This window comes from Clupea harengus, chromosome 11 (assembly GCF_900700415.2).
Source record: "Clupea harengus chromosome 11, Ch_v2.0.2, whole genome shotgun sequence".
Classification (NCBI taxonomy): Eukaryota; Metazoa; Chordata; class Actinopteri; order Clupeiformes; family Clupeidae; genus Clupea; species Clupea harengus.
Genome location: NC_045162.1, coordinates 11,204,144 through 11,230,802, shown reverse-complemented (window position 1 = coordinate 11,230,802; position 26,659 = coordinate 11,204,144). Strand labels below are relative to the sequence as shown.

Here is a 26,659-nt window from a genome sequence, read left to right as displayed (position 1 = left end):
CATTTTGGCTCTTAAACAGAGACTTTCCGCCCAACAATCCCTCAGCTCTCTCCATCTTCAACTACCGCAGTGGTCTCAAACTTTTTCTGTTCATTCCCCACTTTGAACAAGGGGGGCTATTCAAGCCCCACCTGTCCCTCATCTCTCCCATAAAATGGTAGGCCAAGTCTGGCCTGATGTAATTCCCAATCCTCTCCCCACCTCTTCTCCGCCTCGCTTCCTGTCATAACTTCATGTCCTATCCAAATAAAGGCTTTAAAAAAAATAAAATAATAATAATTATTAAATTATTATTATTTTTTTTAAGTTGCGTTAATTGCGTTAAAATATTTTATCGCGTTAATCGCGGCCGCATTAATCGCATAGATTAACGCGTTAACGCTGACAGCCCTAATTATTATATGTAACATCTTGCCTGGAATTGCCCTATTTCTCCTTCTCCATAGTTTCCCTAATCCAGTCCAGGTAATTCTGTACTTTGGTATAGTAGGTCTTACTTCCACAAGCTGGTCCCCAGGACACAATGCCCTTCACTCGATAGGGTTCCCTATGCGACCCCTTCCCCAACATGGGCTGAACCAGAGCCCCTCCACTGTCCCCTTGGCAGGTGTCTGAGCCATCCAGCCCTGCACAGAACATGTTGCGGGTGAAGGCCATGGGCTGCTTCAGTTGGCTGTGGTCCGGCGTCTTCTGGCACTTTTCCTGGGAGTATTCCCCGATGGCTGCGTAGCGAAGCTTCCTGCTCATCCGGCCCTTCTCCCAGGCTCCAAACCCAGACACCGTCCCCATCTTCCCCTCCAAGGCAGGGCCCTCCGCCCTCTCTGGCAGACACACAGGGAGGAGAGCGGGGCTGAGCCTCACCCTGGAGGAGAGCTTGATCAGGGCGATGTCATTGTCGTAGCTCGTGTGTTCGTCATTAGACAGACCCTTCTGGAAGCCGGGGTGAACGACAACCTTCTCGCTCACCATAATTACTCGCTTGTTGTCTTGGCCTTCGACGATGCCTCCGTACAAGGTGAAGTTCTGGTCATCGTAGCCGTCCACCACAGAGGCCGCGGTGAGAGCCCAGCGATCGCTGAGCAGGGAGGCGCTGGCTCGGTGCGGCTCCCTCACCAGGAGGTGCCAGGGCAGCGCCCGCAGCCTCGCCACTCGGCCACCCAGGATACGGCCACTGCTATGGCTAAGGGTATCTGTGATTCCACACTCTAGGGTGGGAGGGTGGGGGAGAGAGAGAGAGAGAGAGAGAGAGAGAGAGAGAAGAGAGAGAGAGAGAGAAAGAGAGAGACAGATACAGGGAGAGAGAGAGAGAGAGGGGAGGGAGGGAGGAAAGAAACAAAGATTTTGATAATGATAATGTCTGACTGTGCATATATGTTTGGGGCTAGGTGACAAAGCAGACCAATGCATTACCTGGAACACATTTTGGCCACCTGGAATGTCCAGTCCCAGATCTCCACAGTCCGTCAGCAGCGCATGTGTAGGTCTCTGTGTGGGGGACAGAACACAGCCCAGTGCAGTTAGCCTACCACCTGCATCAGCATGGCCAGTATGTGTGAACAGTATCCTGGCGACAGTGCTCCAACCTTGTCCTTCTAGCCTGTAGTACTTCGAGGCACATTTGAGCTGGATTTCACTGTTGTGCTCGTATCTTATGCTGCTGTTCACCACCTCAACCAGGTCTGGTAGTTCAGGGGGATCACAGACTGTGACAGAAAATGATCAGGAAATGCTGGAGCCAGTGCCTTTTCCCATACCTCATATCATTCTTGTCATAAGCATTGCATTTCTAAATTCACACGCTAACAGCTTAGTGGCTCTGCTGCTGCCTCTCAGACTATAAATCAGAGGAATAACATGGATCTGCGGCACAAGAGAAAATTTATTATATACGTATATTATATAAAAATGTATTTACGTCTGTTCTCACTATTCACCATTCTGCTTCTGCATCAGGCCAATGAAACACTGTTCATAGTAAGCCATCTCATTTTAGTCAAACAGCTGAGTGAAAACCTCTGTACAGGATTTATGATTTATGTTTTTGATATTGATCGTCTTTTTAAAGACATAAGAGATTGTGCTGTGTTAATGCTGTAGACTACTCACAGTGTTGCTGCATGGTGCTGCTGATCCAGTGATGATGCGGAGAAACGCGGGTGTAAACTCCATATGTCCCTTCCTGATTGGCCACTGCCCGAAGGAGGACCCCTGCCACCCCAAACCTGCCGCCCTCCTCCACCCCGAGTGCTGCCCCCATGTCACCGCTGGGGAGGGACTTCACTCCCTCAGGGAGCTTAGAGCAGAGGGTATGGTTAGTAGGGACTGCATGCCTACTGCTGCTGTCAGATGTGCAACACCTCACATGATCCACTAGTTGGAGCCAGACACCATGGTGGCCGCTAGAGCTGGACTTGAACGCTGACACCAAGCTGACAGAGACAAAGAAACACACCAGTGGTGAGAGTGTCTGTGTCTGTGTCTGTGTCTGTGTCTGTGTCTGTGTCTGTGTCTGTACCATGAGAAGTAAGCTCTACTGAGTAAGATGACAGAAAGGAGCATACTGGAGAGATGAACCAGATATGGTTTTCAAACTTATAAAACTATAAATAATGCAAGTTTCAGGCTTCAGTAAATGTTATTGTCAGTGAAGAATAACCGTAAATAACCAAGTGTAAGCAATATCAGTCTTACAGTAGCCTATACTGAATTTAGGTTTGACCGTAAGACTGATATTAGGATCAGTCAACACTGTTCTCCATGCCGATCTCCAGTAAGATAGGGTGTTGTGTCCCTTAGTGTGAAAAACATTATTTTAGCATGTAACAGCTCTTACCCACGCTGCCCAGCGCTATAAGATCTCTCTGTGGGAAGGCACAGAGGCATGACATCTGCATTGAATGTGATGGGACTCTTCAGTTTGACCAGGGCAATGTCGTGGTTGAAAGCGGTCAGGCTGTCTGACTTGTTGTACGAAGGGTGAACATGTAGGGATGTAGCCTGAAGAGCAGACTTCCTGATGTACAACTGAAAAACAAACAAAGGATCATCACACATGTGCCAACTGAACAGATCTCAAACTGGAGTCAGTGTAATTGATAATGATATTTGTTCTATCTGGTTAATGGCTGGGATCTATTTTCTTGGCCCTCTAGTCTCCCAGTCTCTCTGTTCCCATCAACCCAACCCTCTCTCTTCTTCACCCTCTTCATCATTTTTTAAACAGTAAATCAGATTAATAAATTATTATCTCATCGCCTACTACCCCTTCTGGGGCTTAGGCCGCAAATAAGAGTTCTCCAAGCATCTCGGTCCTGAGCTAACATCTCAAGCTGTCCCCAAGTGTAGCCCATTTTCTTGGCGTCTGCCTCCCAGTCTCTACGCCAGGTGTTTCGCGGCCGACCTCTCTTTCTTTTCCCTTGGGGATTCCACTTGAGGGACTGTCTTGTGGTGTTTGTGGCTGGTTTACGGAGAGTATGGCCTATCCATCTCCAACGTCGTTGGAGGATCTCTTCGTCTGCTGGCTTTTGGCTGGTACGTTCCCACAGTTCTTTGTTACTGATGGTGTTAGGCCAGTGGATCTGGAGGATTCGTCGCAGACAGGTATTGATGAATGACTGGATTTTGTTTGTCGTATTCACTGTAGTCCTCCATGTCTCAGCTCCGTAGAGTAGGACTGACTTCACATTGCTGTTAAAGATCTTGATCTTTGTTGTGATGGCCAGGTCTTTTGCGCTCCAGATGTTTTTTAGTTGGAGGTACGCAACTCTGGCCTTGCCAATCCTGACTCTCACATCTGCATCTGTTCCACCCTGCTTGTTGACAATGCTGCCAAGGTAGGTGAACTCCTCAACCTCCTCCAGAGCTTCGCCTTCCAGCATGATGGGTGCAGTGTTGGCAGAGTTGACTCTCATGACTTTGCTCTTCCCTCTGTGGATGTTAAGACCGAGGCGAGCAGAGTTGGTTGCGATGGTGCTGGTCTTTTCCTGCATCTGTTGCTGGGTATGAGAGAGAAGGGCCAAGTCATCTGCAAAGTCCAGGTCATCGAGCTGCGCCCACATTGTCCACTGTATGCCATTTTTTCTTTCTGCTGTGGATTGCTTTGTTACCCAATCCATTGCTAGCAGGAACAAGAATGGCGATAGTAAGCACCCCTGCCTCACTCCTGTTTGTACACAGAAAGCACCGGTAGGTTGTCCCTCGTGGATCACTCTGCAGGTCATTCCCTCATAGGTGTTTCTGATAATGTTGGTTAATTTCTCTGGCACTCCGTAGTGCCTGAGAAGCTTCCAGAGGGTCCCTGTCCACACTATCGAAAGCCTTCTCGTAGTCGATGAAGTTTATGAATAGCGGTGAATTCCACTCTAGTGACTGTTCCAGGATGATGCGCAGCGTAGCAATCTGGTCTATACACGATCTGTCTTTGCGGAAGCCAGCTTGCTGGTCTCTAAGCTGGGGGTCAATCACATCCTTCATCCTGTCCAGTAAGATCCTGTAGAAGACCTTTCCTGGGATGGAGAGTAGCATGATCCCCCTATAGTTTCCACAGTTGCTCAGGTCCCCTTTCTTTGGCATCTTAACAAGATAGCCCTCCTTCCATTCGCATGGGATGTTTTCCTCTTCCCACATCTTCTTGAAGAGAGGGTGGAGCATCTCTCCCATGGTCTCGTCCGTCTTCAGAGCCTCAGCTGGCTATCTGGTTGTGGCCTTGCCGTTTCTAAGCTTTTTAATTGCTTTCCTGATCTCCTCCCTTCTTGGTGCACTGAGGTCTATTGGCAGGTCCCTGTCTGCTTGTTGGATGTGTGGTGGGTCTTGTGGGGCTGGTCTGTTAAGTAGTTCCTCGAAATGTTCCATCCATCTTTTCTTCTGTCCTTCCTCCCCAATTATTGGCTTTCCCTCTTTGTCCTTTACCGGTCTTTGATGTTTACTGGTCTTTCCTGCCAGCTTTTTGGTGGTGTCATACAGGTCTTTCAGATTCCCATGTCTAGCTGCTTCTTCTGCTTCTAATGCAAGGGCCTCTATGTAGTTCCTCTTGTCTGTCTTCAAGCTTTTTTTCACGTTCTTATTTGCTTCCCTGTACTCTGTTTGTGCCTTCCCTTTCTCTGCTCTTGTACGACTGCTGTTTAGAGCTGCCTTCTTTTCTTTCCTCTCCTTCACCTTCTTTATTGACTCTGCTGATATCCAAACCTTGTGGTTATCTCTCTGTGGTCCCAGTGCTACATTGCAACATTGCAGGTTGTGATTACAGCTTCCTTTACTACCTTCCACATCCCATCTATGTTTCTTTCCTCACCTTCTTCATCTAGCTCTTGCAGGGCAAACTTGTTCTTTAGTTCGATCTTGAATTTCTCTGCTGCTGCTGGATCTCTTAATAGTGCTGTGTTGAATTTCTTTCTCTGGTTCTTCTCACCTGTCCAGTTTCTCCTCAACTTCAATTGGACTTTGGCAACGAGAAGATGGTGGTCTGATGCTACGTCAGCTCCTCTTCTGGCTCGTACATCTAGGAGGGACCTCCTAAACTTCTTTGTGACACATATATGGTCTATTTGGTTCTCGGTGGAGAGGTCTGGTGATACCCATGTGGCTTTGTGTACTCGTATGTGAGGGAAGACACTTCCTCCGATGACAAGGTTGTTATTTGCACATAGTTCTGCGAATCTCTCTCCATTTTCGTTCATCTCTCCTAGACCATGCTGCCCCATTATCCTCTCATAGCCTCTGTTGTTACTTCCAATTTTTGCATTGATGTCTCCCATTAAGATGGTCTCTTCCTGAGTATCTCTGGATGATGGTCTGTATTCTGCTATAGAATTCATCCTTGCTCTCTTCGTCACTATCGTTGGTTGGGGCATAGCACTGAATGATGTTCATGTTTATTCTTTCCTTCTTTGTTTTGAATGTTGCTGCTATTGCTCTCGAGCCATGTGCCTCCCATCCCATGAGTGCTCTCTGAGCAGCCTTGGACAGCATCAAAGCGACTCCCTGGGTGTGGTGTGCGTTGTCCTCCTCATGGCCTGAGTACAGCAGCAGCTCTCCTGTGACAAGCCTCTTCTGTCCAGAACCCGTCCATCTTGATTCACTAATTCCGAGTATGGCAAAGGTTGTACTTCTTCATCTCGGTGGCAACTTGTGCGGTCTTTCCAGCTTCGAACATGGTCCTTACGAACCATGTACCGATGGTGGTTGTAACACCGGTTGAAAGGATGATTTTCGGCAGAGGGGCTTCCAGGTGCTTCTGGCTTTCACCACCCTGCGTCATAAATCCTTCTGACGAAGGTCCATCTTCTCTCCAGGGCGGGATATCTTGGTTTACTCTTGTTTGCGTATCTGTAACAGGTATTGTTTTATGGGGTGGGGTTGTTAGCCCCACGCCCAACCCCCAACCCCCAACCAATAAATTATTATAGCTCATATTAATTAACCATTCATTAGTAATGTGGCCAGACTTTACCATGTCTCTGCACAGTCAACATTTTTGTTTTTAGTTATAGACAGAAAAATATGTTAAATTCCTTGTGCTACTGGTTGGGCACTTCCCACAGCGTGGAACCTTTTAGTGTCACATGCACGTTCTCATACCCAACAACCTACCCAAAGTATTATACCACAACATGCTGCAATACAACCATGATACCTAGACTTAACAATACTCAACAACAACAACAACAACAATAAAGATACCTTTGTGAGCAACTGGGGTTGTCAGGTGGACACTTTCCTTCGTCAGTGTTTCGTTAAGTTCGGCCCCCTCACAACAGCTTAAAGTCAGTTCTACCATATGGACCTTCCTGGCGATTAAGGTTGTCATTTACCACACTGGCCTGGGGTACGTTCGTCGTAGGATTGAAGCTAAGTTAATCAATTGGCCTTTTAGCCCGTTAAGATTAGCGAGCTGATTGAGAACAGCAAATATCGGTTCGTTAACGGCTGACCCGCATCCTAATCATGTGGTTAATTTCAAGCAGGCTAAAGTTATCATGGCATTTGCGCGTGCACGTCCTACTTCAAAAGGCAGGAAAGGTCGATCACCAAAACCATGATTTTCTAACGGTATAATGGTTCTAAACTCAAAGAAAAGGGCTATTTTTTTCTCCGCTGGCGAGTAGGAGATGAACATGAACGCTTATGAAGAATACAAGACCATAATCATGGCAAAATTCAACACCACCACCGCTGTGAGAGCAAGGTGTGTTGGGATGTTTATAGGGTGATATCTATGTACGAATACCTGACGCCAAGTGTCAGCTGGTACAGAGGTTTCATCTACCGGTTTGCATCTGCATGGTTGCTAGTTCAAATCCCCTCACCTCCTTCCTCGATGTAGTTTTACATTTCCTTGGAAGTCGCTTTGAATAAAAGCGTCTGTTAAATGACTAAATGTATTAATAACAAATGCAATAAATTGAAGCAGTGAAAATAAATTGTCTGTATTTCTCTCTATTCTTATCATGAGTCCACCGTAATCATTTTCTACAATAATGATATGCTATGGTGTACTAATAACACTCATATAATTATGAGTGCTTTGTTCTCCGCATCACCGACACTACAAAAATGTACCACTCGCAAAAAAGCGCAAGACAGTCAATGTTCGACTGTGGTGTTTGCAATAAATGACTCGAGAAGGTCTTGTAAATTAATGATTCCTTGTCGGCTGAATCGGTAGCGCTCATACAAGAATAATGGATCTTGGCGATTGCAAAGAACTCTCTCCCTCCGCTAATCTAACTCTAATATCAGTCCTTGGTCAATGGGATCCCTCCTTTTTCCGGGGGTGTGGCAAGCTTATCCAGCTACACTTAAGTTAGCCTGCCCTGGAGCAGGTTAGTGCTAATCGATATGTAACTATGGTGATTTATCAAAAGTTGCTTCCACGAACCAAAAAGAGGGGCGTTTTTTTATCTTAGCCTGAAAATTAGCTCGCTAAACCGTTTAGCGAGCTACGACGAATACCCCCCAGCTCATATTACCGGTTACGTATGGATTTTCCTGAATACCACAGTGCATATCTAACATGCAATCCAATCAAATACTGGCCGACGTCTATGCGGACACAAGTGTGTGTTTTCCTACAGTGTTTGTTTCTCACTCACCAACCAATCCAAATGCCATGCAGCATTGTACACCAATGAGTATTTCATAGGGGGTGTGAAGGCGGCTCCTCCTTTCATCTGTGTTTCGTGAATAAGGGCCACGACACCCCCAGAAGGCTCAACAGTGGAGTCTGCAGTCCCAAACCCACCGCCCTCAGTACTAATGACAGTTTAGGACACGTCGCTATCAGAGACAACCTCATACACCTCAAGATCCACCTTGACAACATTTCACACACATATCACTGGTACATCATGTAATACAGGTTAATTCACGACCATAGGCGGAGATCCCGGGGGGGGGACGTGTCCCCCCCCACCATAAAGTTGTCCCCCCCAACAATCATTTAAAACAAAACTTTTTTTTTTTTTTAAATATAGTAATATGATATAAAAGCACGACGACACAAGCGGTGCGTATTATAAACGTAAAACAATGTGTTTTTAAGCGTTGAAAAATCATGTTCCCCCTATTCCTCAAAGTGGTTTGGTTCACATGCTGTTTCCAACGGGCGGGGCTACCGGCAGCTCCGTGTTTCAGTTAATCAGCCCAGTAGCCTACATGGTCAGATTGTGAGATTGTTCCTCCTCTGCCTCTCCCGCTGCCGCTATGATACACGATATGTAAAGAGATTTACCTCATTCTCGAACGCAGTACGTTTTTTTCTAAACTCCATTTACGAAGTTCCAATCGATTTGCACAAGTATACATACGTTTATTAATGGATTGGCATGACAACGTGAACGTTTGCCATTATAAAACAATTGGGTTCTATCGAATTATTTAGCTGTTTCTGATTGGACGAGAGACGTTCCATGAGTTGGAATATCCCAGGACATCCCAACTCGGACTTTTCACAGCTAATAATAAATCACCGCGATGAAACATTCTATAGTGCGTTGATACAATTAAGCCAGGGGTTCTCAAACTTTTGCAAGCTGGGCCCCCCCAAAGCTGGTTAGGGGTAGTTGGGGCCCCCCCAGCGCGCGGCCCGCGGCCCGCCGCCACCACCCTCAACTACACCACCATATATAGATAGATAGATAGATAGATAGCATATTGTTATTGATAGGCCTGACATGTCAAGGTTAGGCTATTGTTAGGCCCATACAGACAATTATTATAACTATTTATTATTATTATTATTATTATTATTGTTATTATTATCATCAGTAATAGTAGGCCTATTAGTAGGCTATTCATTATTATCACCATCATTATGTTATTATTATTATAATTAATGATTATCGACCAATTATTATTATTGTATTATTATCATAATAATAATAATAATAAAAAAACTTTATTTATATAGCACCTTTCATGCAAAAGAATGCAGCTCAAAGTGCTTTACAGCAAATACATAATATGCACAAAGAAATGACATGCACATAAAAATAGACATCAAAGAAACATAACTCAGATATAGTGCAAAAAAATATATATATATATATATATATTATATATATATATATATATATATAATTATAGAGATATATTTAATCTAACCCCTTAATATCACCAGTAGAGATTTAAATTAAATTAAATTAAATTAAATTAAATTAAATTAAATTAAAAGTATTTATATATATATATATATAGTGCGAAATGGTAGCTAGTTAAAGGCTAATGTGAAGAGGTACGTTTTTAGTTTTCTTTTAAAGATGTTAAGCGAGCTGGCTTCCCTGATGTCTATAGGCAGTATGTTCCATAGCACTGGGGCGTAATTGACAAATGCTGCGTCTCCGATTTTCTTACGGCTTTTGCTGGGAACCTCCAATAAACCAGCATTCGATGATCGCAGTGTTCTTGATCGCAATGTTAGCAATAATAACACTAATTATTATTATGATATCATTTGGATACTGTTATTATTATGGGCCTCTTGTGATCTTTACAAAAAAAATCCTACAGGTCTGTCAATGTGAGACATGAGCCTGCTTTGCACTGCAAAGGTTCTCAAATCTTGGGGCAATGTTTGACAAACATATCCTCAGGTCATCCTCGATCTGTGCGCGGTTGCGGTATTTAGTTTTGAGCGCAGTCAGTCTTGAAAAGCCTGCCTGGCACAAATATGTCGACGCGAAAAGGAGGAGCATTTTTAAGGCTATGTCGCAAAGCTGATCATTGCTATCCAGAATGACGAAATAGGGGAGATGCTTAAGTCTACTGTCACTCTTCAGCTGCTCTTTCATGTCTATTGACAGCTCATCTGCTGAGCAGAGAAATGGATCCCGAACTTAGGCGAATGAACAGTAGTCCTCTTTGAAATAGGACCCAAACTGATTTCTGATATTCGGCGTGATACAATGTCATTTGACATAGGTATTGCGCTGAGTTTAGCTCCTATTCTACACGTCTTGCGCGGCCGGCAAAATCAGTGTTTCGGCAATTGTATGGGGTTGGCCAAGCTTAGCAATTCTATGAGCAACTACATAAGATGCCTCCAGACACTGCTTGGAGATGGTGGTTCGTTGTTGCTGGAGGCCATCACGTTCATGTTTAAAGAAGTCCACAGGCTTCTCTTTCTGACTTTTACGAATCAGAAACGTGTCCATAGTTGTGTTTGTTTGCTGATACAGTGTGTGTCAAGTTAATAAAGTTCTAATTTCAACGTCGTGTTCTTGTATGTGTGGTTGTGAACGCCACTGAGGGAGCTTTCACTAACCAGTGACAGGTCGGCGGTAGTTTTTTTTTTTTCTCCGTCTGTGACATCGCGCCCCCCCTGGAGAGTGTTCGCGCCCCACACTTTGAGAACCACTGAATTAAGCGATAACCGTTAATTCAAAGTTCTTATAATTCCAAAAGACGTTGACAATGGAACTATTTTTTTGTTGCGGAGAAACAATGGCGAAATAAACATTTTTTTAATCAATAACTTCGTGTCCGGCCTCGTGGCTACGGCCGAACACCACCCGTGGGAATATCCCTTACCTACCCCACTCGCACTCGTACTATATTGCTTAAATAACACACGCATGCCGGTAAATAACACCGTTAAGATAGCTAGCTAGACAGTCTAGGACACTGTCCTGTCAGGGGCAGGTTCATGCTAGTTAATAAACGTAGGTCTACATCTCAGTGCTCAGGTAAATTAATGTTATATTTTCGTGCGGTCGATGAACTATGCTGGTATTGTAACATGGGGCGACAGTGGTACAGGAGGTATAGAGAAGTCGTATTGTAATCAAAAGGTTGCTGGTTCTATTCCCTATCGAAGTGTTCTTGAGCTGTTTTATAACTTACTTTGAGCATCAAGTTCTCTTGAACTTTGGACATTATTTGTCTGTGAATAGATATTTCGTGTCAGTACATTTAATGCTGTTTAGAGAATTCTAAAATGACTTCGAATTTCTGTTTGTAAATGTGATAAGAGAATTCGGTATTTAGCAGTTTATGCTAGCTCTCGTGAAAGCAATTTTTTCATGTCCCCCCCCCCGGAATTACTCTCTGAAATTTGACCATGTATTGTCCCCCCCTACAATGAAATGGGATCTCCGCCCCTGTTCACGACCCCAAGTAGTCTGTGAGCCCCTCAGCCAAAATCAACGGCTCGCTTTTCCCCCCAGCTTTTTCAACATCAAAATAATGACTGCAGGGAACAGGACATTCTGATAAATGAATGGAGGTTATAAAGAAGGTTATCGGCCTGTCACCATAGCAGCCCAAATAAGGCATTCCTGCCTTGCAGTATATTAACGTCTTGTGTTCCTCTGAGGAGTATTGAGCTGGAATAAGATGAGGTTGCATACGTGAGGGGTATTGGGCTGGAATAAGATGAGGTAGCATAAGTGAGGAGTATTGGGCTGGAATAAGATGAGGTTGCATACGTTGACTTGCTGTGCAGTGATGGCTGCTCCTTTGGGCAGCAGGTTGCTGGCTGCAGTGAGGACCCATCTGTCTCCTATCACAGCTCCCGCTCCTTTTACTCCATCAACACTCACAGAGATCTGCCAAGATACCGTCCCATTTTTCACAGGACGACCACATACTTACACAGACACACACACAGAAACAGAAAGACAGACACACGATAAATTCACACAGAAACATAAAAAAACATGACAAGACAAACACATAAACATGTGCAGACACTTATGAGCATGAATACAGCATAGATGTAAGTACAGTAATCACATACAAGCACATGAAAAATTCATTAGCGATACAACCAGTTCTCCCAGTGAAGTTAGCTCCTGTTAGTTACCAGGGATACATGCAGGTATGATGTCACTGTTGTTCCTGTCCCTCCAGACTCCATCTGCTGCACAGGTGTATTGCACTGCACATGAAACATCCAACACAACACCCATATCAGTCTTCTAGAATATATTTATATATATAGTTATGTTTATCCATTAAGGCCAATAGGACATTGCACTGCACATTATACATCCAACAGCTCCTTTCAACATCTGGTTTTAGGTCCTGAGTATATGACAATATTGTACAAAGGGGAGGGGGAGGACACTATGCTGATTGTGACATGACAGTAAGTATAAGCAACAACAATAACAACAACAAAAACACAAAGCCTATTTCAAATTTTGTGTGTACATGTCACCTCTGTGTGTTCCCTGGGAAGCATAGTAAGGCTCATTGCAGTGGTACTCAATGACAGACAGGTACTGCTTCTCAGTGATGGAGAGAAATTTCACCCCCCCATTCAGCAAAGGCTTGGGGTCTCCACAATCTGTGACTGGAATAAGGAAGAATATAAGGGGGGGATAAGGGGACGTGAGCAGGCAAACTGAGAGATATACAGTATATGCTATATATTAATATTGTCTACTGTAGGCCTACTAATATAATTTACATCCAATAATTAATATTCAAAATATTTATATAAACAATATATATATTTACATAAAGTAAATAATATAATTTTCTTACTTTACCTTGATATATTTTTTATTACACTCTTGTAACATTCATGCAGTTTGGTTTTGGGATTATATGCTTTACTTTTTAAAAATCCTCACTTACATTGGTTGTCCATAATCCTGTTTATCCAGTCAGTGTATTTTGATACCCGGGTGTACACTCCGTAATACCCCGGTTCACCACAGCCTACTCCCCAGCTGACTATCCCGGCGGCCCAGTATCGCCCATCCTTTTTAAAAGCAAAAGCCCCCCCACTGTCGCCAGTGCAGGAGTCCTTGCCCCCCTCAGGGAAGCCAGCACAGAACATGTTCTCAGTGTATCTGTAGATGGCATCATCTGGTCTGGCCGAACGGGCATTGTTGACAAAGTCATTACACGTCTTTTGATCCACCAGGGGAAGTTTGACAAATCTGAGATCCGTGGCCAGCATCTGTTTTTCTGTTAGTCCAAACCCCGACACCATCCTGAGAGGGACACAGGGATCAAATGGGGGAGTTAGTACACACACATTTTACTTAAAATCAGGGAAGATATATATCACATCATCATGTCACATCATCATGTCATCATATTATCATTACTGTTTGGAGTTATGCACTGCAAAGTTATGTGACTTCAGTAATCTTGTTACATTGACAGTAAGTGGTGTAATGCATTACATTTTGTATAGTTGTTATAAAGTTAAGTAATTAATAGTGTCATTACTTTTCCAATGCTAAGAGAAGTAATGAGCAATCGGTAATGGACGGCTTTCTTTGAGTAACTTCCTGAACACTGATAGTAATTTATTATAAACAAATAAAGGTGAACTGAAATAAAATCATGTTTAGAATTGTTAAAGGTGATTTCAATTTAATAAAGGTAGAAGTAAAGGTCCGGTATTTAGCAGACACTATAAATTACTAACAACTATAAATATATATGAATGACAGTACTAATGACAGGGCCACCAGGTTGGCACAGAAAGGTCACTGATTATCACTTGTTCATGAGTATTACAGTTTGAACTCAAGCTGAAAGACACTTGTATTCCCTCTTACCCAATGCGTTCAGGGATGTACTCATCGTCAGTGGACGGCAAACACAGTGGCAAGACACTGGGGCTAAACGTGACCTTCTGCTTGAGCTGTATCAGGGCGATGTCATGATCAAAGTTCTGTCTATCTGGGTTGTTATACAAGGGGTGAACCCGCACAGCCTGCACCTTCAGGTGGGGTTTTTTCTGCATTTCAGTAAGACTGTTTCCTCCAACATAGACCTACGGAAACACCAGAGTACCAAAATGAACATCTAAAATGCCTCAGTTAAACATGTTTGTTAGTAGATAAATATAACATTCTTATACGAGACTATTTGGTAATCAAACCAGGCCCCATATTTCATGTACATAATATATATAATAACTAATTTTATGAGAGCTTATACTATCACTTTTGTAACTAATCAAAGCATACTTTTGTTCTCTGTGTGTCATTCTGTTTAGAAAGTGACATATGCCTGAAGTTTATGTTGACCTTATAGAGGCTACTCCAAAACAGTTAAATATACCTTTATATCTTCTGCATCACAAAATATTTGAGACTGCACAAGGTTGTGAGCTGCAGTGAGTAGCCATTGGTCTTGAATCACAAACGCCCCACCTCGACCAATACCCCCCAGGAACACCTGCCAAGGCACAGATCGTGGAGGGGCTTTCTTCCCTCCAAAAACCCTTTGCCTTTGGAGACTAACTGTTGGACGACCACATTCTACACAAGCACCCATGCACACACACACACACACACACACACACACACACACACACGGAGAGTGAGAAACAAACACTGTAGGAAAACACACACTTGTGTCCACATAGACATCGGCCAGTATTTGACTGGATGGTATAGTTACCTGGAACGCACTCAGGACGAGTGTCCATGTGTTTGTGGTCTCTCCACTTGCCATCCTCTGAGCAGGTGTAGTGGACTGCAGAGAGAAGGAATGGCAGAGGACAATCAGGTGCATAGAGTCACAGGAAAATATATTTACGAGAATATACTGTACATGTGGGTACTAGATTTAGTTATTGTCTTTTTGTAAGGTCTATACAAAGCAAAGGTGGTTTTGGTGGTTTTGAGAGTGTGCATATGTGTTGAAGAGTGTGAATGTATGTTGGGTTTGAGTGTGTGAATGCGTGTTTGGGATTGTGCATGTGAATTTGAAAGACTACATTTGCCTTTTGGACCAGGAATGTGGGTGTGAACGTGTGAATGTTTCCAAAATAACCAGAGAAAAAGAAGGAACAGGGATGTTCAGGAAGTGCCACTCACCAACTGGTGTGCCATGGAGTAGATTGAAGGGCTTGTGACAGCGGTACTCAACAACCTGATTGTTTCTGTCAAAGGTCACCTTTGCCTCCCCATTCGTCAAGGGCGCTGGGTCAGAGCAGTTACTACCTGCCACACAGGAGGGAGAATGGGAAAACCAACAGTCATGTTTAAGTGAGGGAGTAGCAGAAACTATCCAGATTTAACAAAGAGCACTGGCCAAAATGCCAGAACAGATCCAGTTTGCTTTTCCTTCTAACCCCCCCCCCCTACTCTGACCCCACGACTTAGCATGCACCTTTCCTGTGGTCTGTTTAAAGCTACAACTCCACTTTGTGCTCAGCTTGTATGAGGCATCACACTGGTTTTGGTTCAAAGGCATTAAAGGGAAACTTTGGGATTTTTCAACCTGGGCCTTATCTTTTTGAGTACAAAAAATGAATCATCAATTAATGATCAAAATCAGTCCAATATTGAGTTCGAATGTGATAACCAGCAACTGCAAAACGGCTATACAATATAATCTCACGGGGCAAATATCTGCGTCAGAGTAAATCACTTGTTTTTACCACTGACAGGCTCATAATGTTATTGTAGGTGTCTGACAACATGGAAAGGATCCATACAGAGATAGGCCTGTGTCTGTTTACCCCAATAACTGTAAAGAAACTGTGGAAAATGCCTTGGCACTCACCAACATAAAAGGCATTGAAGCCCAGGTGTGAGCCTGTGCTCATCTCGGAAGTCCTAAAGACAACATGGAGGTGGTTGCCTGGAGATGAGATAGAGTGGTTACCAGGGAGATGACCACAAAGGTTTCTCAGACTCTCCCGCCCAAAGGTTATCTGTTTAAAAACACAGAGAATGAAAGATACAAATTAAAAACACAAACATACAAACACGACCCATGAGACTGAGGTGCAATGTAGCATATGGGAACTGTTTGCTTCTCGGTTGGCAGCCGACTGAAAAGGTTTTTGGTGACGTTTTTGTCCAAAACTACACCGAATGCTTTCCGGTCCTCCCCTTATCTGAACTGTTCTCCAATTTGTTGTTCTTTAACTTAGCACAGCCCTTACGGTGAGTGAGTCCCTGCTGCAGTTTTCCGAGGGCTGGATGTCCAGGTGTGTGAAGGTGAGCTGGATCCTGTAGCCGGTGGGAACAGTCAGATTCCACTCATACACACCAGTTTGGTAGGGCTGAGGGTACCGAGGAGATTTCACCTCCCCATACAGGACTGCAGGAAGAGGAGAAACCCACTCACACACACTCACGCTCACACATACACTCACACACAGCAGCCTGGTACAGCAATGCAGAAAGAACCAGGAGAGCCTACATTACTTGTAGCATCACCTCAGGTAAAGTGTCAATGACTTAATCTTAACCAGATATAAAATAACTCCACAAAGGAATACAATAGTGTAATGAGGAATAGTCCAAAGCTGTTGAGATATGAGCTAAAAGATGATAACTCACCCAATGGGATATCCCCAGTCCAAAGACATGATGGACAAAGCACTTTATCGGCACTTCTTCAAGGCTACTGAATTACTTTATCGTCGTGTTGGACTGGAGTTCATTTCACTTCCCAGCAAGAGTTTCAGAGTAATCAATGACGGTAGTCCAAAGGTCACCATGAAACATGACAAACAATGTTTGACAACAGCCAGTTACAAATAAATAACTAGAGCTCTAATGTATTAAGGCTGGTGCTGGACTTATTCCGGGCCTAATGTGGTGCTGATACGTTTCAGAACTGGATGCTATCGAGGCCAAACTGAAAAAGACAGCCTCTCCTAGGTGAATACACCACTTCTCTGAAAAGAAACGGATTTAAACAAGATGAAAACACAGAAGATAGAGGCAACTGATTGTAACTGCAGCTGATTTTGTAAGCTATTCACTTAGAAAGTTAGTTCTTGAAATACATTTCCCTGAAACCATACTATGCTTTGGTATATATTTGTATTTTGCATACATGTACTCCAGCTTGTCATCACACGGTCATCTATACTAATGCAACCACTTATGTTACTGGGGAGGTCAAGTTCAGAGATATCCATGTTATAGGACATTGCAGAGGCCATTGTCATACAGGAAACTGTAGGTATTTTTATGGAAGAAGAGAAATCTCTGTTCCTTTCACACTGAATAAGCAGGCGGTAGTGTTTACTCAGGAAAATGATTGTGTGTGTGAGTGGTTAGTGTGTGAGTGTGTGTCTGAGTGATTAGTATGAGAGAAAACAATTAAAAAGATAACATTTATTGAAAACACCTCACCAGTGACAGTATATACACATATCATACATGGGTTCGTGTCAAGACACACGCGCGTGGCGAAAAAATGAAAAACCACAAACTTTGTATAAAGAAAATGGCAGTTCAAATCTCTTGGCTATAAGTAGCCGCCGTCATTTATGCCATTTTTCAAAACAGTTTCTGTCCAACTGTAGGCAAAGGGCAACATCACACACCTTGCACATCCAAGGAGTCTTCAGTTTCTTTTTATTAATGCTGCACATTAGACACATTCTGCGCCCATTAGTGGCCCGCTTTCCAACACCTGGCACTGGAACAGGCACATGATCACAACTGGCTCGTTTGTAAGAAAGCTTATTTGACACCCCGCACAACTCTGCAATCAGCTCCTCCATGAAGGCCTTGTGGGTCAGCGCTTCTTGCTGCCGCTGAGAGGCCAGCTCGTTGTGGATGATATATGCGTTCATGGCAGCAATGTCCAGGAAACTCAAAAACAACTTCCTATACCATTCCATGGTTTTGTGCTGTGTTGTGAAGTACTGAATCAGCTGGACAGAAAGGTCAACACCGCCCATGTGCTTGTTGCAGTCCATAACAGACGAGGGGCATGGATAACTCTTAGGCACCGAGCCACCACTTTTTGGCTTCACCCATCCCTTCACTTTGGACCCCGAGTAGGCTGTGTGTATCGTGGAGCAGACAGACACTTCTTTTCTATCCTGCCACTTCACAAACACCAGAGGTCCATCCCTAATCCACCTGATGGCCCCTCTGTCGGAACTCTTGTTCAGTGCATTAGACGTGTTGCGTGGACAGTTCTTCCTGTGCTCCCTGTATGGACCACAAGCACCAAAGCTTTGTCCACGCAAGTCTCTGAAGAGCTTTGGGCTTGTGTAAAAGCTGTCCGTGTACACATGATACCCAGAACCCAAGTAGGAACGGTTCATGAGTGACATCACAGCGTCATAGGAAACTCCTTGTCCTGTTTGGAAGCGGGTCTTTCTTGTGTAAACAGCTAAATCTACGGTGTATCCATTGCCTGCATCAGCAAGTACAAATATCTTAAAGCCCTTGGTCGCTGCCATTCCGTCACGCATGACAAGGTTCCTATGAGGGTGGTAGAAGGCTTTGCAGGCAGTCCGGATTGTGTCCAGCAGAGGTTCCGCTTTGAACAGACTGTTGTGTTCTGGGGTTCCCTTCTTCTTGTCATTTTCCTGGTCCTCGTGTGGGTTGCTCATTTTAACATTCCAGTAGATAAATCTGTACCTGTCCCTGCTCATCATAGTCACTGGAAACGGTATGGAGAAAATGTCCCCCTGCTGCCAATAATCTTTGATCTGATCCAGCTTAATTGTGGCCATATAGAAAATCAGTCCAATGTATTTGTAAAATTCAATGATGCCAACATCAGTCCACTTGTGCTTGCAACCTTTTGCGACATTCACGGCAGCTTGCTTGTTAGTGTTGTCACACAAAGTCTTGACTGTCCCCTCTGAGAAGAAGAGTTTGAACAGGTTCAGAGGGGTGTGGGTGTCTGCAGATCTCAGCTGAACACCAGGTGGCCGTACAGGGAAGAATTGCAGTAATGGTGGAGTTTCATCAACATCTTTCTCCGTCCTCCATGACTGAGCTGGCTGGGCTGCTTGTGCACTGCTACGCCGGTATCTTTTTGTTGGTTTCTCCTGCCCATCATCACTTGTGCCCGACTGATCATCTACCCCATCTTCATTACTGTAGACATAAACAAAAGTCAGACAGTCTGACATTTGAAACACATTGTCCTCACAACTGGCCAATCATATTCACATGTAGACCTGCAAAATGGTGGCACAAACAAACACAATGAAACTATACAACAGTCATGAAAGATACATTTTACTTGCCGTCTCTAAATTCGTCAAAATATATTATCTAAACTTGCAAAAACACGTGTTGAATTAATTCACTGGTACACAGTAAACCAATGTAAGTACTAGCATTAGGTCATGTAAACAACACTAAACACATTACAGTAGGGGTGTATTACAGTGCTGAATCTTCCCTTGGGAACATTGGCACCTAAACAACACTGTACAAGTAAGACCGAACAACATTTTAACACTTACAGTTCATCTTCAGCTGGATCAAGTCGTTCAAAATAATACAAGTCATCATCAGTGTCGTATACGTCTGAATCTGCCTGGGCAGTAATGCTACAGGCTATTGGATTCTATTTTACATTAACTGTAATAATACTCTGTAAACACAGAGTTGGTGTATTTGTTATTTATTAGAGTAGGCAGGTCCTAATGTGCACGGTTCCTGCTCAGCAAGACAACACATACAATCACAACGTCAAAGACGGACTGATGAAAATGTGTTTGTTGACTTGAAAGATTGCATTGCTTATGTCAAAATAATTTAGCCTGCCAGATTTAATTTGGTTTTGCTGGTATGGACAACCTTCTGCACTGATGGGCAGTGATACTTGTTTTTACATGTGGGTGCTGATGGCCCTTTCACCTCTCAGGTGTGAATGGTTGGAATGTGTATGGACTACCTGTATCAGGTGTGAATGGTTGGAATGTGTAAGGACTGCATGTATCAGGTGTGTATGGTTGGAATGTGTTCAGATCACTGACATTGTTGACCTTAGTCTGCAAGTATTGCTTAGCTTGCCTAAATGCAACACCTCTAAAACATTTTGTGTTTACAGAGATGATGATGATGATGATGATGAGCTGGATGAACAGTCCAGTTCCAGTGTTGGCGGAGAGGAGAGCTCACCACCAAGAAAGAGACGCAGGCAAAGCAGCACAGCAGCCCGGCCAGCTCAGTCATGGGGGACGGAGAAAGATGCTGATGAAGCCCCACCAGGACTGCAGTTCCACCCTGCACGGCCACCTGGTGTTCAGCTGAGATCCGCAGACACCCACACCCCTCTGGACCTGTTCAAACTCTTCTTCTCAGAGGGGACAGTCAAGACTTTGTGTGACAACACTAACAAGCAAGCTGCCATGAAAGTTGCAAAAGGGTACAAGTACAAGTGGACTGATGTTGGCATCAGCGAGTTCTACAAATACATTGGACTGACTTTCTACATGTCCGTGATAAAGCTGAACTACATCAGGGATTACTGGCGTCCAAATAAAATTTTCTCTGTACCGTTTCCAGCTACTATGATGAGCGGGCACAGGTACAGCTTTATCTCTGGGATTGTTAAAATGAGCGACCCACATAAGGATCAGGAAAATGACAAGAAGAAGGGAACACCAGAACACGACAGTCTGTTCCAAGCGAAACCTCTGCTGGATACAATCCGGACTGCCTGCAAATCCTTCTACCACCCTCATAGGAACATTGTCATGCATGAAGGAATGGCAGCAACCAATGGCTTTAGGTTATTTGTACTTGCTGATGCATGCAATGGATACACTGTAGATTTTGTTGTTTACACAGCAAAGCACAGCCGACGCATGGGACGGAAAGTCTCATACGACTTTGCGATGTCACTCATGAACCGTTCCTACTTGGGTTCTGGGTATCATGTGTACACAGACAGCTTCTACACAAGCCCAAAGCTCTGCAGAGACGTATATGGACAAAGCTTTGGTGCTTGTGGTCCATACAGGGAGCACAAGAAGAACTGTCCACGCAACACGTCTAACGCACTGAACAAGAGTTCCGACAGAGGGGCCATCAGATGGATTAGGGATGGTCCTCTTGTGTTTGTGAAGTGGATGGACACAGAAGAAGTGTCTGTCTGCTCCACGATACACACAGCATACAGTGGGGACACAGTGCAGCGGACACAGAGGCCAAAAAATGGTGCTTCGGCCACCAAGACATATCCGTGCCCCTCACCTGTTGTGGAGTACAACAAGTACATGGGCAGTGTTGACCTTTCTGACCAGCTGATTCAGTACTTCACAGCACAGCACAAAACAATAGCATGGAACGGGAAGTTGTTTTTGCATTTCCTGGACATAGCTGCCACAAACGCATACATCATCCACAACGAGCTGGCCTCTCAGCGGCAGCAAGAAGCGCTGACCCACAAGGCCTTCATGAAGGAGCTCACTGCACAGCTGTGTGGTGTGTCCGAGAAGACCTCTCACAAGGAGACTCCAAACACACAAGTCAGCTGTGACCATGTGCCCGTCCCAGCGGCCAGCCTGAGTTCTGATGTCAGGAAGCGAGCTACGCCAGATCAACGCCAAACCTGTCAACTGTGCCGGATGAACAACGGCAAGAAATACAACACTCCATGGAAGTGCAAGGCGTGTGATGTCTCCCTCTGCCTGCAGTTGGACAGAAACTGTTTTGAAGAATGGCACAAAAGACCGTGACTACTTGAGACCTTGAACTTTGCATCTACTATAGATACCGCCATCTTCCATGTATAGTGTCTACTTGCTCTAGTACCGCCATCTTCCATGAGTAGTGTTTACTTGCTATAGTGATCTTCAATGTGTAGTGTCTACTTGCTATAGTGCGTGATGGGCCTCATGGTCTTTTTGATTTTGCATGTGTGCAGTGACATGTGACACTACCGTGTGTGTAGTCTGGATTTACCACACTGACACTTCTCTTGTGGAAAGGGCTTTCCTTTAGGATGGGTAGGGGAATGCGTTGAGGAGGTGCATTTTATGCATATTGAATGTAAACAGACTCTTACTCCTTCTGCTGTTAACTGCTCCTCAAACAACAATAGGAGCATACATTCTAGACAAGCCTTTTAATTGTTTATACAAGTTTAATTGTATTGTTATAATTAACCAACCAGAGTTATTTGTTACCAGAGAATTGTGATGTATAATTATTTATTATAATGTACAATCATTAAAACCTATAACTATGCCTGGTTATAGTTTGTTTGCTATGGACTGCTGGGTCATTCTGACTCCTTCTCCATGGTTTCCCTGATTCAGCCCAGGTAATTCTGCACAGTGATTTAATATCACTTGTCGTTTCCATGACAATCACCCCCCTTTAACACGATGCTTTTCAGAGTGTAGAACACAAACAGAGGGCTTCCGTCATCGCCATAGCAGCTTTCCTCACCTTCCATGCCTGCACAGAGCATGTTCTCTGTGAAAATGAAACCATGGCTGGCTCTATTCTTCTGAGTGTCTTTGCATTTCTTGTCGTCATGTTCCTGTTCATGTCCAGATCCTGACATAGTACCCACCCTGCCCTCTAGTGGAGATTAGGATGAGGTTTTTACGGAGTTCTACCCTGGTGGACAGTTTGATTAAAGTATTGTCATGGTCATAGTTTGTCCAATGGGTCCACAGGGTTTTGATTAATGACCGTAGACATTTACTGATGATGTTTTGTGACCTTATAGACATGGTCCTGATGTTTCATGCAGTTTAGCATAATGGATGCTTAAAAGATGAGCAGAATCATTAACAGAGTGTAATGCCAAGGTCATTGCAATGGACAAGAATGTCAGATAAAGACAGTGGCTTAGGGCTGAAGTAAACCTCAAAATGTCTGTTTGCGCAACACGGATGTGTGCAGTTGTGTCTGTGAAGTATACTGCTTTTGTTGACAATAATTGCAGACTATATGTATGGACCAACATAATCAGTTAATCTTAACACATTCCAACCATTCATGTCTGAAACACACGTCTTGTCCAGTTCAGTCGCGGAAAGTTCCAGCCAATGACATTCCAGTCACACCTGACGTCAGTAGATCTATATTTAGGACTGCAAAATGGCACAGAAAGACACTAAAACTACATAATAGTCATATAGGCTATATTATTTGGCTTGGCTGTTGTTCAATTCATGCAAAATGCATTAAATGTCACGTAATTGCCAGTTTTTGCTTGACGTCTACAAAATGTTGCTTATAATATCTGCTTTCATGACAACGTGAACATATTTTGGAACCCTCCGTCACTGACTGAACTGAAGAAGTGTCACATCGTGCACAGTAAACCAGCAAAGAAAGCCTAGGCTAAGGGTGCTGCACCAAACAAGATTTATTTCTGCTCTGGTCGGACAGAAACGGATGTGGGTAGAGTAAGCAAAAGCTGTACTCAAGTTATAATAATAATAATGACTCAAGTAGAAGTAAAAGTACTAGAGTAAGATTAAAAATGTATTTCAAAAAATGAGTATCAAGTAGTCTAGTGAGAAACTTGAAATTACATTTTAAATCGATACACATTTTTCCCCCTGTTAAATATTGCACTAAACGAAATGGAGCCCTGTCTTCCTACACTTTGTCGAATGACAGATCAGATGATATGCTAAAGTTACATCTGAAGCTGTAGAGAAATATGCTCTATGTTGTTGGCTAACCTTTCAACAGACGGTAGGCCTCTGTGTTAATCACTCCTAGAATAAACCACACACTCACGAATTTAAATGCCGGCTAGCGATAGCTTTTTGCCCCTTAGGCTGTCTTGTAACATTAAGCGTTCTAACATTAGCTACTTAAACTTGGACGTTTCTTGCCATGTCTGGATCCAGTGATAGGATGTGCACACTCCTATGCAGCCCGTTTTTCCACCGATTTCCACGCAGAGACTCATGTTTTGGGAATGACTCCCATAGATTTCCACTGTCAAGTGCCTTGGACAGAAGACACGGGCATCCTGTATATTGCATAAACCCCGTTTAGTCGAGGTCTTCGCTGGCAACGCCGAATCCATGATCTCGAATAAAAGCTTTTCATGACACAATTCAATAAATGTCAGCATGGTATATTTACAAACCTTATTTCATTTTTCAGCAAAATCACTGACAAGTAGGCTAAAGTGTATTTTAAAACTGCCTAAATTATATTATATTAATAAAAGCTTAGTCACAACAGGCACCCCCGCCCCCTCGAATTCGATTCAAGAGTTAATTGCGTGATAATAGCCTTCGAGAGAGGCCAGGAAACGCCCACTTTAAACACCATAAATTCTCCATGCTTGAACCACGCTTCACTCATTTCCAACTGCAAACCCGCATTTCAAAGATGGTGAAACAGATGAAAGGACGAAGTGATCCAGTTGGAGCGGAGGACGTGTTCACCAACGAGGAAGTCTGCAGTGAAGATGCCCTGTCCTCTGAGGACAATGTCACTGACCAACTCAGTGGGTAAGTCTAAACAAAGTACCCTTCTCAAATACTTGAGGGCACGTGTGTTGTGTATTTTGAACTCCTTGTTCTTGTGAATATTCGCTAGCTTAGTTGGTCCAGTAATGCTACAGGCTATTGGAATCTATGTCAGGCAATGCAACTTTACATTAACTGTATTTGTATCGGTGTACGTGAGTTCTTATTCATTAGAGTGGGCAGGTCCTAATGTGCACTGGAACGGTCCTGCTCATCAAGACAACACATACAATTAACGCAGTCCGGAAAAGGCGGACCGATGGAAATGAGTTCGTTGACTTGAAAGACTGCATTGCTTAAGTCAAAATAATTTAGCCTGCCAGATTTAATTAGGTGTTGCTGGTATGGACAACCTTCTGCACTGATGGGCAGTGATACTTGTTTTTACATGTGAGTGCTGATGGCCCTTTCTCCTCTCTTTCAGGTGTGAATGGTTGGAAAGTGTTCAGATCACTGACATCTGCAAGTATTGCGTTGCTTGCCTAAATGCAACACCTCTAAAACATTTTGTGTTTACAGAGATGATGATGATGATGAGCTGGATGAACAGTCCAGTTCCAGTGTTGGCGGAGAGGAGAGCTCACCACCAAGAAAGAGACACAGACAAAGCGGCACAGCAGCCCGGCCAGCTCAGTCATGGGGGACGGAGAAAGATGCTGATGAAGCCCCACCAGGACTGCAGTTCCACCCTGCACGGCCACCTGGTGTTCAGCTGAGATCCGCAGACACCCACACCCCTCTGGACCTGTTCAAACTCTTCTTCTCAGAGGAGACCGTCAAGACTTTGTGTGACAACACTAACAAGCAAGCTGCTATGAAAGTTGCAAAAGGGTACAAGTACAAGTGGACTGATGTTGGCATCAGCGAGTTCTACAAATACATTGGACTGACTTTCTACATGTCCGTGATAAAGCTGAACTACATCAGGGATTACTGGCGTCCAAATAACATTTTCTCAGTACCGTTTCCAGCGACTGTGATGTGCAGGGACAGGCACAGACACATCTCCTGGAATGTTAAAATGAGCGACCCACACGACGATCAGGAAAATGACAAGAAGGGAACCCCAGAACACGACAGTCTGTACCAAGCAAAACCTCTGCTGGACACAATCCGGACTGCCTGCAAAGCCTTCTACCATCCTCATAGGAACCTTGTCATGCATGAAGGAATGGCAGCAACCAATGGCTTTAGGTTATTTGTACTTGCTGATGCATGCAATGGATACACTGTAAATTTTGTTGTTTACACAGCAAAGCACAGCCAACGCATGGGAAGGAAAGTCTCATACGACTTTGCGATGTCACTCATGAACCGTTCCTACTTGGGTTCTGGGTATCATGTGTACACAGACAGCTTTTACACAAGCCCAAAGCTCTTCAGAGACTTACATGGACAACGCTTTGGTGCTTGTGGTCCATACAGGGAGCACAAGAAGAACTGTCCACGCAACACGTCTAACGCACTGAACAAGAGTTCCGACAGAGGGGCCATCAGATGGATTAGGGATGGACCTCTGGTGTTTGTGAAGTGGATGGACAATGAAGAAGTATCTGTCTGCTCCACGATACACACAGCATACAGTGGGGACACAGTGCAGCGGACACAGAGGCCAAAAAACGGTGCTTCGTCCACCAAGACATATCCGTGTCCCTCACCTGTTGTGGAGTACAACAAGTACATGGGCAGTGTTGACCTTTCTAACCAGCTTACTCAGTACTTCACAGCACAGAACCATGGAATGGACCAGGAAGTTGTTTTTGCATTTCCTGGACATGGCTGCCATAAACGCATACATCATCCACAACGAGCTGGCCTCTCAGCGGCAGCAAGAAGCGCTGACCCACAAGGTCTTCATGAAGGAGCTCACTGCACAGCTGTGTGATGTGTCCAAGAAGACTTCTCACAAGGAGACTCCAAACACACAAGTCAGCTGTGACCATGTGCCCGTCCCAGTGACCAGTCAGAGTTCTGATGTCAGAAGGAAGCGAGCTACTCCAGATCAACGCCAAACCT

The 26,659-nt window shown here is 44.1% G+C and overlaps 2 protein-coding genes across 2 annotated transcripts; one reads left to right on the top strand and one right to left on the bottom strand.

Annotated features, from left to right (window-relative positions):
- Nucleotides 1-294: 294 nt before the first annotated feature.
- LOC105912969 (transmembrane protease serine 9-like) lies at nt 295-16,872 on the bottom strand. Its single transcript, XM_031577030.2, has 16 exons — nt 16,761-16,872; nt 16,361-16,583; nt 15,976-16,126; nt 15,285-15,410; nt 14,866-14,940; nt 14,524-14,723; nt 14,016-14,233; nt 13,078-13,439; nt 12,656-12,790; nt 12,299-12,373; nt 11,922-12,082; nt 2,834-3,024; nt 2,107-2,429; nt 1,584-1,703; nt 1,411-1,485; nt 295-1,205 (listed from the first exon to the last, which is right to left on the bottom strand). The coding sequence occupies exons 1-16, from the start codon at nt 16,787-16,789 to the stop codon at nt 427-429; spliced, it is 3,243 nt and encodes a 1,080-aa protein (XP_031432890.1). The 5' UTR covers nt 16,790-16,872; the 3' UTR covers nt 295-426.
- On the top strand, nt 16,530-22,326 carry LOC105912968. The gene is made up of 2 exons (XM_042709080.1): nt 16,530-16,642; nt 20,239-22,326. Exon 2 carries the CDS (start codon nt 20,540-20,542, stop codon nt 21,869-21,871), a length of 1,332 nt encoding a protein of 443 aa, XP_042565014.1. The 5' UTR covers nt 16,530-16,642; nt 20,239-20,539; the 3' UTR covers nt 21,872-22,326.
- Nucleotides 22,327-26,659: the final 4,333 nt, after the last annotated feature.

What these genes read in the sequence shown, in the direction of transcription:
- LOC105912969 (XM_031577030.2), bottom strand. Translation starts at nt 16,789, where the DNA reads ATGTCTTTGGACTGGGGATATCCCATTGG. An exon ending in CAGGATTATGGACAACCAAT is followed by an intron (nt 12,791 to 13,077) that starts GTAAGTGAGGAT and finishes TCCTTATTCCAG; the next exon opens with TCACAGATTGTGGAGACCCC. An exon ending in CTACAGGCTAGAAGGACAAG is followed by an intron (nt 1,486 to 1,583) that starts GTTGGAGCACTG and finishes TCCCCCACACAG; the next exon opens with AGACCTACACATGCGCTGCT.
- LOC105912968 (XM_042709080.1), top strand. Translation starts at nt 20,540, where the DNA reads ATGAAAGTTGCAAAAGGGTACAAGTACAAGTGGACTGATGTTGGCATC.